Source organism: Phycodurus eques, chromosome 3, assembly GCF_024500275.1.
Source record: "Phycodurus eques isolate BA_2022a chromosome 3, UOR_Pequ_1.1, whole genome shotgun sequence".
In the NCBI taxonomy this organism is placed as follows: domain Eukaryota; kingdom Metazoa; phylum Chordata; class Actinopteri; order Syngnathiformes; family Syngnathidae; genus Phycodurus; species Phycodurus eques.
In genome coordinates this window covers 2,732,330-2,745,281 of record NC_084527.1, presented here as the reverse complement: position 1 = coordinate 2,745,281, position 12,952 = coordinate 2,732,330, and the positions used below count along the sequence as shown (strand labels likewise).

Below are 12,952 nucleotides of genomic sequence, written 5' to 3'. Positions count from 1 at the left end.
AATGGGATGTGCACCAACAGCAGGAAAATAGGAGGCAGCAAAAACGAGCTTTTCACACATCATAAGGTCAAAGGTGAAGCCTGTTGATATTTTGGCTGATGCTGCTGCGCTCAGTCAGATTACTGATGTGCGTCTCTCATGTCACGTGAAGCTCAAATTGTCCAGCCGGGACCCACAAATGATGGAACTCAAAACGGGGGAGTCGTGCTCAAATCAAGTGAGATTTGCATATTTTTGCACGTACGACGTGCGCGACGAGCTCGAGCCGGCGAAAGTCGAACGATGCCAATTGCAGACTGTTGGGAGCCCTCGCCTCTTATCTTCACTGCGTAAAAGTTGTGTATCTTCTCAGACAGATCAGCGGGTGATAGGGAAAAAAAATCTTGCTGAGGACGTGGCCCTCCACCTTTCCGTATCCAAGTCCAGCCTGGAGCTTCATGTAAAGAATGATTAATGAATCGTTTAAAAAAGAAAGGGGAACAAAAGGTGTTATCCGAGACTAAAATCAAACTTTTTCGTAAGGAGACTTTTTGTTTCAGAAATGTTTGACTTGTTTGTCACTGACTTCTAATAACGTTGACATACATGGCACTAATGTGACATTTTGAAAAAGTCACCTCAGTTGTATTTTTTTTTTTTTTTTAATCAATTGGCAATCATGAGTTACACAATGAAAGTCAGTCTTCATTTGAAGTCGTTATGTGACGACTCAGTGTTTAAGAAATGGGAAAGTTTTCTCGATGCCAATTCAAAACAGCAAACAATAGGACTGTAACTTTGCGACTTGTTTTTTAATGTCTTACCGCACAGAAACACTGTATCTATATTTTCAAAAGTTAATCTGTAAATACAAAATGACAAATATTGCAAAAATTCTTTTTGAATGTTAAATTTATTCAGATTCACACCTTTCTTTTGGTGTTCATTTCGCATTGAATACACATTCGGGTATACATTACGGAGGCCAAATAAGCACAAAGCTAATTTTTTTTTCAGGCGATTGTAAATGTTAGTTGGCCTAAAAAGACAAGACAGTGTAAATCTGACACAGGGTCACCGAAGAGTGTTAATAAACATCATTTAGTGATCGTTATAAATTACATTATCAACGTGATGTGGTCCAAAACAAAATGACACTGAGAGGCATTTCTTATAGTTTCTTACCTTTATTTACCTCAGCTACATTTTTTATGACAGGGGGGAACCACCTCTGAAAATGATGCTGCACAATTCTTGATATATATGTGTGCCCAGGAGAGCAGGTGGAAAGGCAGTAAGGTTAGAAGTTCAGGGGCAGGGTTGAAATGATTTGACCATGGTGTAGATGGCAAGAGAAATGGAGTCGGGGGTTATTTTAAAAGAAGAGTTGGCTAAGAATGTCTCGGAGGTGAAAAGAGTATCAGATCGAGTGATGAGGCTGAACGTTAGAACTTGAGGGTGTGATTAGCGGCTATGCCCCACAGGTAGGATGTGACCCCGAGGTGAAAGAGAAATTCTGGATGCAGGAGAAAGGCTTACATGGAAAAGGAATGACGCGCTGTGGCGACCCCGAAAGGGACAAGCCCAAAGGAATAGAAGAAGAAGATGTACAAATGATGAATTAGGCCATCGCATTTGGGACACTTCGTCACGTTATCATCGCCTCAAAGTAATCGAAAGAATTTGAATCTTCTGCTGCGAAGGTGTACATTGTGTAGAATGAATGGGTAAGCAAAGAAGTCCTTATCTGGCCCATTACTTCTTGTCTTTTCCTGCCATCAATTTTTATCATGCTTCCAAAAGCTTGAGCACCTTTGCTCTTCTCACGCATGCGACGGCGCAGCTCGGCTTGTCGCTTTTATCACAGCTTTGACCTTGACATGCGATAACAATATCAATGACACATTTAATCTTTGCGTGGAGGTTTTGACCGAGGCCGTTAGAATTCTGCCTTGCCACAGCTGCTCGCTACCGTCCGTCCCTTTCGTCCAGCGCGGCGTCGATATCGTGTTGCGAACAACAAAATGCTGCGCCCGTCGGAATCACGAAAGATGGTCTCAAGCGGTTTCCTCGCTTTTATTGAGGCAAGGCACCTATTTTACATCAGAAAAATCTCAAGGCACACCACCAGACAAAAATGTCTCAAAACGTATGGACACTAAAATAATGCCATAGTCCGAGTGAAATCTGCGCCTGATCAATTCTGTTACAAGCAAAGCAAAGCAAATTGTTTTAAATAGCGCATTTCATACACAAGGTAACTCAATGCGCTTTACACGATTAAAAGCATTTAAAAACAAAGGGGGAAAACTGCTTATAAACATTTAAAACAAAGAGAAAAAAATAATTAACAATTAAAACAGTGTACAGTGCAAGAAATAGCATTTAAAAGTGCAAATGCTGTTTTTAACCTGGACGAAAAAACATTCTCACTTCTTCCATTAGTGTGCAGCATAATAGCTAAATGCCGCTTCACCGTGTTTGCTTTGGACTCTGTGCTCCATAATTTGACCCGAGTCTGTCAATCTCAGAGCCCTCCCCATTAGCATTTCTTTCCTGTATTCGGGACCGAAACCATTTAGTGATTTATAGACCAGTAGCAGAACTTTAAAATCTATTCTAAAGCCGACTGCAAGCCGGTGTAAAGACTTTAGAATTGGAGTAATATGCTCTGACCTCTTTGTTCTGGTCAGAACCCGAGCCGCAGCATTCTGGATGAGCTGCAGCTGTTTAATGGTCTTTTCAGGGAGTCCAGTCAGAAGACCATTACAATGGTCAAGTCTACTTGAGATCAAAGCATGGATGAGCTTCTCCTGGTCCGGCTTGTAGTGCACTCGCAGGAAGCCATGACTAATTCTGTTGTATGCATGCCAACAGGTGGACACACAGACTATTTTTGTAATTAAAGAATCATTTTCAGACAGGGCGGCACGGTGACGTCTGGTTAGCACATCTGCCTCACATTTCTAAGGTTGCGGGTTAAATCCGGCCTCGCCTGTGTGGAGTTTTCATGTTCTCCCCGTGCCTGGGTGGGTTTTCTCCGGGTACTCCGGTTTCCTCCCACATCCCAAAAACATGCGTGGTAAGTTCATGGAAGACTCTAAATTGCCCGTAGGCGTGCATCTGAGTGCGAATGGTCGTTTGTTTCTATGTTTCTTCTTCAGGGTGTACCCCGCCTCTCGCCCGAAGATAGCTGGGATAGGCTCCAGCACGCCCGCGACCCGCGTGAGGAGAAGCGGTTGAGAAAATGAGTTCTCAGACAAATTCGGTGATTTTTGTGGCACCACACTACTCGTGTGCCACGCACGGCACCCTGGTCGGGAATGATTGGTGTCAAGATCCGAGTGTACCAACTTGTCATGTGGGTCATTTATATTTTATTTATATCTGATTCAAATTCATTCACATGATTTGATCTCTTGCTCGGTTGAAGAAAGGCGGCCCGCAGGGTGCGGTTGTTATTACAGCTTCTCACAGTTTCCACGCAGGTCCCTGGCAACCCTATCGAAATCCCTCCCCCAGTTAATAATCAGACACGATGATTGATCAGCCACAGTTGCCATTGGCCAGGCCTGGCATCAGACCAGATAAGACGGGCGTGACATCATAGGTGCGCTGACAGCGGACGTGTCACGATGTGTGTGCCTTCCCAGCAGCCACCAGTTGGACGGGCAGACGGGCCAGGGCGCAGACAGGACCACTCAGACTTCCCGTCACGCGGACGTTCAAACGCTGGCTCGAACGCTGAGTGATTATTAGCACGCTTGCGTTTTGTACCTCAGGACTCTTTTGCGGCTGAAACAAGCAAAGTCATGCGTCGTGTGGCAGCCCTGATCACTTTTCTGACATGCACGGTGAGGCTGCCTTTATCAGGAGAAGTGACACGTTTGTGGCAGGACTCTGCGTCCACTTCACGTTGTACTGAGAAGCCTGCGAATCGCTAATACAGACCGTATATCAACTACAATTTACACGAGTACATTGTTTTGTATTATATTTTTAGACTCGATCATATGAATACACGGATTATTGAATGACATTGTTTTGATTATTTTCTGAATGAATCTCTTTATCCAACCATGTTATTTTTGGAATTGGAATGATTTGGGTGTGTTAAAAGGTTTTCTCTAAAATTATGGCAACCGTTTGCCAAGAAGCTTTTAAATAGATTGTAAAAAGTGTGATGGCTATCATGAGATGTCATCGATAATTGAATACACTAAATATGAATACAGTTTTGGCCAGGTATTAAGGACATGTGCGGTTTAGGGAGCGGAAAGTGAGTTTCACCTGCGTGATTTAATGATACGTACTGTTAATGATTGTGCTTTTGCATGCAGTCAGCGTGTGGTTAGATGTTGCCGTGTGCAATTATTATCATAAATGTCAAACTAATCAGCCTTGAAATTCTGCTGTTCATCATTCCTGCTGAGACGCTGATTATGTCGGGACGCAGTACAGCCCCAAGGCGTGATGTTTATGGGGTTGTATTTCGACGTCCTGGGAAGTGTAAAGATACATTCATCATCATAAACATGACCAACTCTTGTTTCTATGTGCAAATATCAACATTTTCTGTATCTTTCCACGGCAATTTTAAAAAAATGGCGTAAGGTCAAGACAGAAAGTGTAGTTGAAGGAGAACGGCACGGATACAGATGTCGATGTCGTATCCCGATGGACGTTCGATGCTGGACTTATGTGTACAATACGTCAGATTTCAATCATACAGTTCAGTTCCAATAAAGCCGTCTTGGTCTTAACCAGTTTGGCCCAAAAGAAAACGTGTGTGGTTGATACATGGCAACGACTCCAATGGATCAAGGAATAAAATGGGCGAGCTGTTGGTCATTCTCATTCAGATTGTGTTTCGGAGCGTGCAGGTGCTGTCGCAGAGCGAGCATCAACCGGGCTACTGCGCTTTCTACGAGGAGTGCGGACGCAACCCTTTGGTGGGAGCGGCCCTCATCCCTCCCATCGTCCCCTGCCGAAATTATAGCCGAGCCCGGGAGCTGACGGGAAACCACTACCACAAACTCAAAGAGGTCTGTAGTGCAGGCAAGTCAATGAAACTAATAACTACAACAACTAAAAGCCTTATCTTATTAAAGATGTTCTGAATGTGCAGGTGTGCCCCGTGTTGGATAAGGGCGTCGGCAGCACATTTGCCTGTTGCTCCATGAAGCAGCTGTCATCCCTGGAAATAAGTTTGACTTTGTCCAAGGCCCTGCTGGTGCGCTGCCCTTCTTGTGCTGAAAACTTTGCCCACCTGCACTGCATCAACACCTGCAGCCCGAACCAGAGCCAGACAGTCAAAGTCACAAAGGTCATGAATGTTACCAACAACCTGGGAATGACCAGAGAGGCCGTGGTGGAGTACCAGGCGTACCTCACCACCGGCTTTGCGGACACCGCCTTCCAGTCGTGCCAACATGTCCGAATCCCCGCCACGGGAAGCTTCGCCATCGCCACCATGTGCGGCCGCTACGGCGCCAAGCTCTGCACCCCCCAGCGCTGGTACGACTTCCAGGGGGACTCTAGCAACGGTCTGGCTCCTTTGGACATTGATTTCAGACTCATAAACGATGGAGAAACGGAGGGAGTACCCGAGGGTGTGTTTCCCTACAGCGGGCGAGCCTTCAGGTGCAATGAGACCACGCCGTCCGGAGGTCAGGTGTGCTCGTGTCAGGACTGCAAAGGATCGTGCCCTGCCGTTCCACCTCTCCCGCTGCCACCGGGACCCTTCCGACTTTTGGGCACGGACGGCTTGCTTGTCATTTCTATCATCTTATTCTGTCTCCTCGTATTTTCTTTCCTCTTCTTTCTCTTGGTCTCTTGCCATGTCAAGTCACAGAAGAAGCAGGATGAAGACAAAGAGAAGAGGAAGAGGAAAAGCAAAGATCAGAACTGTAACGAGGTCAATCAGCGGCTCATTCGTCCGTCAGAGGTGACGTGCGCCGACAAGAACAGCATGGCCGCTCAGGCCTTCCTAAGCTCCGTCTTTCAGACGTGGGGAACACTCATGGCGACTTATCCCATCACGGTTAGTTTCTTCCAAAACATCTCCAAACAATATCAGACACTCATGTGCCTTATTCTTGTGTGGTATGATACTGTATCAGTACACCGATATACTGTATAGACAAGACGGCTATCATGATTCATCAGATCATTCTCTGTTACCTGACTTGATTGAAACACTAACATATGGTCAAAAGGTTAATATTGTGATTTCTGTACTGTACGTCATCATATAAAGCAGTCACTTGATTTCTCCTAACCAACTAACAAAAACTAATGATAATTCCAATTACAGCGGGACTCAATCGAGCACAGATCTCTGACGAGGTTTGAACTGTTAAAAGTGTGTGGGGGGGGGGGGGGAGAGGAGCGTCGTACTTTGTCTGTCCAACCATATTTCATCAGGCCACTTCCTGGTTCCACGTGCATCAAGAAGTTGCTTGTCACACGAAATAGTCTGACTTGTTCATCTGCCCTCCCCATCTAAGGTGCTCCTGGTATCAGCGGTCGTCGTGGCGGCGTTTGCCGCCGGCCTCATGTCCATCGAGCTCACCACCGACCCGGTGGAGCTCTGGTCGGCTCCCGACAGCCGAGCCCGTCGGGAGAAGGATTTCCACGATAAACACTTCGGCCCGTTCTTCAGGACCAACCAGTTGATCTTGACAGCGCCGGGCAGAAAAGGACACATTTATGATTCTTTGCTCTTTGGAGCGCAGAACTTCAGTGGCCTCGTCTCCAAAGAGCTCATTATTGAGATGCTGCTTCTCCAGAAAGAAATACAGGTAAACATCACAGAAGCATAACCGATCTCCACGCAATGTTGACGATTAATTACCGCTCTGTTTTTTTCTAGAGCATTGAGTTCTGGTCAGAGGACCTAAATCGCACAGCGAGCCTGAAGGATGTGTGCTTTGCACCGCTGAACCCCAACAACTCCTCCCAGACGGACTGTGCAGTCAACAGTCTGCCACAATACTTCCAGAACAGCCTGGACAACATCAATGCCAAGGTCAACATGACTAAGCTGGGGGAGACCAAAGAGGTAGACTGGAGAGACCACCTCATCTACTGCCTCAAGTAAGCACTCTTGAAATTGCATGCAAACTGCGAAAGCGGCGACTCAGACACGTTTGCCTTCTCTTCTATGTCCTCTCAAGCTCGCCTCTGTCGTTCAAAGACAACACCAAATTGGGACTGAGCTGCATGGCTGACTATGGCGCTCCAGTCTTCCCTTTCCTGGCTGTCGGCGGCTACCGGGGTGAGTGTAGCGCCGACCCGCGTAAACTAGTGCTTGTCAAGTGACCGCTTTGGAGAAGGATTTGTATGAAAATGGGGAGTAGGCTATCGAGTTGGACTAAAGAGGTTCTCCAGGTTTCCGCTTCCAAGACACTTTGAGTGTGTGGCACCAACACAACTGCCAAGCCAACTCCTATTTGACTGTAGATAACTTAAATGAGCATTAGCACTAATAAGGAAAATGAGGCTTAGGACCGATGGATCCGTTTTTGTTCCTCAAATCTTGAAGAAATGGACATTTGTAAGGTGTACATCATCTGGTGACTCGTGATGCACCAGCAATGTCTTCAAACACGTTTGCTCTCCAAGGTGACGAGTACACCGAGGCGGAGGCCTTCATTTTGACCTTCTCCCTCAACAACTATCCACGGACCAACGTCAAGTATAACGTGGCGATGCAGTGGGAGAATGAATTTCTGAAAATTGTCCAAGATTACCAGAGAGACCCGACGGCCAACTTCACGTTTGCATACATGGCAGAGGTGTGATCATCTCTTATTAATCTCTCTTTTTAAATTTCGAGTGAGTTTCATATTTGCAGAAAGTCCGTATGCAAAGACGGGTGGTAATCATTAATTTGTGACTTCTTGTTAATGTCCACAGAGGTCTCTGGAGGATGAGATCAATCGGACGACAACGGAGGACATTCCCATCTTCATGATCAGCTATGCTGTAATCTTCGTTTACATCGCTGTCGCTCTGGGGGAGTATTCTTCATGGAGACGCATATTGGTAAGACTTTAAGATGGCATTGTCTGTAGACCATCATGTTCCGGAGACTGTTGTTGATGCTCTTGTTGTGGGCCACCGCTATTTATATCGGTTCACATTACTGTCTGCGGCGAAGCGCGTGTGAGGTAAATTCCCACTGGACTTCGTTGCGTTCAACAGGTGGACTCCAAGTTTCTGGTTGGTCTCGGCGGGATCTTGGTGGTGGCGTGCTCGGTGCTGGCGTCCATGGGCTTCTACTCTTGGATCGGCATTCCCTCCTCGCTGGTCATCCTGCAGGTCGTGCCCTTCCTGGTGCTCGCCGTCGGAGCCGACAACATCTTCATCTTTGTTCTGGAGTACCAGGTGTTTATTTTTCTGCATCAGCTTTTTCCAAGCGTGTTTCTCATGACTACAGTATATGATGTAACCTCTGTGTGCGCATCCGGCAGAGAGATGTGCGGAAGCCTGGCGAGAAAAGAGAGCAGCAGATAGGCCGTGTGCTTGGAAACGTCGCTCCCAGCATGCTCCTGTGCAGTCTCTCGGAGTCCGTCTGCTTCTTTCTAGGTAAGCACCTTTTGACAAAGTTCACCGACAAAAACTACTATTGCTGGAAAAATAAGAGTTTTGTCATGTGAGTCTATAAAAGAAATGTCCATAATTGGTTGAATGTCTGAGAAGTATTTATCTAATGGTATGTACAGTATATTATTATGGTTGCTTTTTGCGACTGCGCTACACTAGAAACGTGTTTCCGATACAGTTCCGATTTCTTTTTGTTCAGATGCAATGCAGTTTCCGACAACTGAATTAAAACCTCTATGAAAGTGAATGCGTTTTTGCAAGCACTTGGAGAATAACGAACGATACAATTTCATACAAACTTGCACGCAAGGAGGCATGTTCAAATACAACCAGAATGGCCGACGCTAAGAAGTATTTCTGCTTAAGCAAAGTCCTATAGACGCACATGAGCAGGCAGCTATCATCTGCCTCATGCAACTGCCCCCCAAAGTGATAATACCATCTCAGAGAAAGAGAGTGGAACAATGAGGTCATAATTAACACAGAATACATTTTGCAAAGGCGTATATTTTTCTAACAGCACTCGCCACTCATCCCGTTGTTCTCGTTTTGTTGGGTCATTGCCACGGCTGTCAGGCTGTACATTTTGACAAATACAGTGGAACCTCGATTTGCAAACGATGTGGTTGACGAACAATTCGGTTTATGAACATTCTGCACATTCTTAACTTGATTTGAGACAGTTTTCGCAGTGCAAAACGTATTCGGTGCGACAGTAAATGGCTGTTCTGACGTCGTCCGGTTTGGTGGAGTTGCTACCTTTGTTGTGCACCTAATCTTGCGGCTGATGGGTGCGCGTTCGGTTTCTGTGTTTTCTCCCCAAGGGGCCCTGTCCACCATGCCCGCGGTGAAGACCTTCGCTTTGTACGCCGCTCTGGCTGTGCTCATGGACTTTGTCCTCCAGATGACAGCGTTTGTGGCGCTGCTGTCGCTGGATGCTCGACGGCAAGACAACGACCGCTGCGAGCTGCTCTGCTGCGTCACCGTGGCGACTCAGAAATCCGACAAGCCCAACGAGGGCTTCCTCTTGCCCCTCATGAGGAAGTATTACGCCCCCGTGCTGCTGAACCGTTACATGAGATTCACCGTGGTACGAGCGCCGAGAGTTACTTTCTCCTTTCATCGTAAATCCATGGTGTTCAAAAGGTGTTCTGCCCCCGTAATCTCTCCAGATGGTGGTGTTCCTCTTCATGTTCAGTGGTTCTGTGTACCTCATGTTCAATGTGACAGTAGGTCTGGATCAGGAGCTGGCTATGCCCAAGGTCAACGGAGGGCACTATTTGCTTTTGCACGTCTACATCCATTGTTATGAGTCTCTTTAAGACGCCTCACACATGCGTTTTCTTCTCTTGCAGGGCTCATATATGCTGGATTATTTCCAGTACTTATACAAATATTTGGAAGTCGGCGTGCCGGTTTATTTTGTGACAAAACCAGGCTTCAATTTTACCACGGTGGAGGGCATGAACGCTGTGTGTTCCAGCGTGGGCTGCGACCAGTTCTCCATGACTCAGAAGATTCAATATGCCGCCAATCACCCTGAACTGTGAGTTGTTGCCGCTCAGATTTCATTCCGTGAAAAGCACATGTCTGCCTTCACATATATTCTTTCACCTGACACATCCTTGAACCCACTGATAACGTAGTAGCACCTTTTGCATGCTCACAATCACATCTGATAGTACGATTGTCAGTTACGTGATCTGCTCTGATTGATAAAGGTCACCTGTCACTGACTGTGCCAAGATTACAAACAATTATATGATCAAAACCGCTTTCAAAAACATGACAACGCACATTTGACAGAACGCGAAAGTAAACACCCTTGTCCTTAATGTAGCATAATACAGAATGAGACGTAGGTCTTGTTTTTGAGGGGAAACGGAATTCGCATAAACCATATGGAAAACATTGCTGGTTGTGATTAAGTACAAGCGCCAATTCCCCCCCATCCTTTACAGTTACGTATATTGGTGAGCGATTTGAACTGAGGTGTCATATATTGCTGCTGCCCACTAGAAATCACGCATCTCCAAATCGGGTATTTTCTTTTTATCTGGAAAACAACACACACAAAAAAACGTATTTCTTCACAACACTTTGAGAGATGCGCTTTTAGTTAATGAATTTAAGTTCATCAATATCATTATGTGATTCTGTGCTCTGTAGATCATATATTGGCATCTCTGCAAACTCCTGGGTGGACGATTTCATCGACTGGCTGAACCCGGGATCCAGATGTTGTCGACTTTATAGCGTCGGTCCGAATGCTGGAAAGTTCTGTCCTGTAGACAAACGTAAGCGTCGCTGATGACAATTCTGATGACATTCTCTACTTGTCTACCAAATGCGATGTTATATTTTTCCTCGTAGCTTCTTTGATCTGTAGACGTAAGTGTGTGCCGAAGCCCCCGAACAGCGTCCTCCGACCCACCGTGGAACAGTTCAATCGCTTTCTCCCGAAGTTTTTGGGTAATAGGCCTGACCTGCAGTGTCCCAAAGGGTGTGTATTGCCCATATCCACACAAACGCATCACAACAGCTGAACCGCATACTCACTTGCCTGCGATTTCTCCGTAAAGTGGACTGGGAGCATATGACACGGCTGTGGTGAAAGACGACAGGGGAGAGATTATCGGTGAGACTCCAAAAATCAAATTACAGTTCAAAACGTTGGACTGAAGAGACGAGCCACAAGACACGTGACGAGTCGACGCTTTTCTCCGTGTGCACGCAGCCTCTCGCTTCATGGCCTACCACACACCTCTGAGCAACTCTCAGGAGTTCACGGCAGCACTCCTGAGGGCCAGAGAGCTGGCCTCCGACATCACTGAGGGCATGAAGAGGATAAATGGAACCTCTCCGGACTTTGAAGTCTTCCCATACACGTGAGAACCCCTAATGATGTTCTTGACATCATCCATTCATCTCTCATCTATCTGCTGTGTCTTGAGCTCGAGTAGTGGCAAAATGGCACACAAACCCACCAATGAGGTTGCCTCGCGCCTGTTCCCCCGTGTCCTCCTCCCAGGGTGACCAACGTTTTCTACGAGCAGTACCTGACCATCGTGCCGGAGGGCCTCCTCAACATCTCACTGTGTCTGCTGCCAACATTCATCGTGTGCTGTCTGCTGCTGGGCTTGGACCTGCGCTCCGGCCTGCTCAACCTCATCACCATCGTCATGATCACCGTGGACACCGTTGGGGTCATGACACTCTGGGAAATCCATTACAACGCAGTGGCCCTGATCAACCTGGTTACAGTAAGTGCACAGATTTGATGGGGAATTAAAGGGGGGCAGCCAATAAAATGTCAGCGAATCAATCGCACCGTACTAGCAGTCTGATACAACTGCATTATAGTCAACAATCGGTTTCTTTCTGTGGTATTTCTCTCCATTTCTGTTAGTGATCTCTTGATCGCGTTTGTTTTCAGGCAGTGGGCATCTCCGTGGAATTCGTGTCGCACATGACGAGATCGTTCGCGCTCAGCATGAAGCCCTCTCGTGTGGAGCGAGCGAAGGAGGCCACCGCCAACATGGGCAGTGCAGTAAGTTGAATAGTCTTCTGGCGCTTCCCAAGTGAGTATCCGCCCGCCGCAGTCTAAGAGGATTTGCGTTGAACCTTGAAGGTGTTTGCTGGTGTTGCTATGACCAACCTGCCCGGCATCCTTGTGTTGGCCTTTGCCAAAGCCCAACTCATCCAAATCTTCTTCTTCCGCCTCAACCTGGTCATTACACTTTTGGGAATGGCTCACGGACTCATCTTCCTCCCCGTGGTGCTTAGCTACTTTGGTACGTGTATTGCCCCCCCCCCCCCCCCCCCCCCATTTTCTTCTTCTATACTACTCAGAAAAAGTTGGGGATATTCAGCTTTTGGCTGAAATTTAAAAATGAACCTAAAATGCACTATAAGTTTTACAGGTCAATTTAATTGGACCTTTTCTAAAATTTTGAATGCATATGTCCAACTGTTCACTGTTTCAGCGCTTTTTGCTCACCTGTAAAGGTTATAATCCATTTTAGGTTCATCCTCAAATGTCACCAAAAAGCTGAATATCCCAAATTGTACCAAGAACACGTGTCATCTCCATTTGTGTTTGGCACAGGGCCTGGTGTGAATAAAGCCGTGCTCCTGCAGATCCAGCAGGCGCAAGCCAAGACCCACCCGGAACTGGAGCTGACAGACCACATGAGACAATTCTACGATAACATGTGCTACGAGGACAACGAGGTGAAAGAGGAGCCGCACTCCGACGCCGCGGAGGCTCCAGAATACAATAAAGGCCCAGCACCCAATAGGAAACACAAACAGGAAGAGGAGAAAATTGACTCTTTTTGAGCTCCAACAACAACAAAACTAT

General features: G+C 46.6%; 1 protein-coding gene across 1 annotated transcript; it reads left to right on the top strand.

The window, feature by feature from the left end:
* The first annotated feature begins 4,811 nt into the window (after nt 1-4,811).
* Nucleotides 4,812-12,930, top strand: npc1l1 (NPC1-like 1). Its single transcript, XM_061671098.1, is given in 21 exon segments — nt 4,812-5,024; nt 5,108-6,022; nt 6,489-6,782; nt 6,854-7,077; nt 7,158-7,258; nt 7,606-7,778; nt 7,900-8,028; nt 8,188-8,370; nt 8,457-8,571; nt 9,414-9,679; nt 9,762-9,851; nt 9,945-10,135; nt 10,759-10,886; nt 10,963-11,092; nt 11,172-11,234; nt 11,236-11,302; nt 11,305-11,477; nt 11,621-11,852; nt 12,026-12,139; nt 12,221-12,383; nt 12,698-12,930. Coding segments are annotated over 21 exon segments (4,197 nt in total).
* The last annotated feature ends 22 nt before the right edge of the window (nt 12,931-12,952 follow it).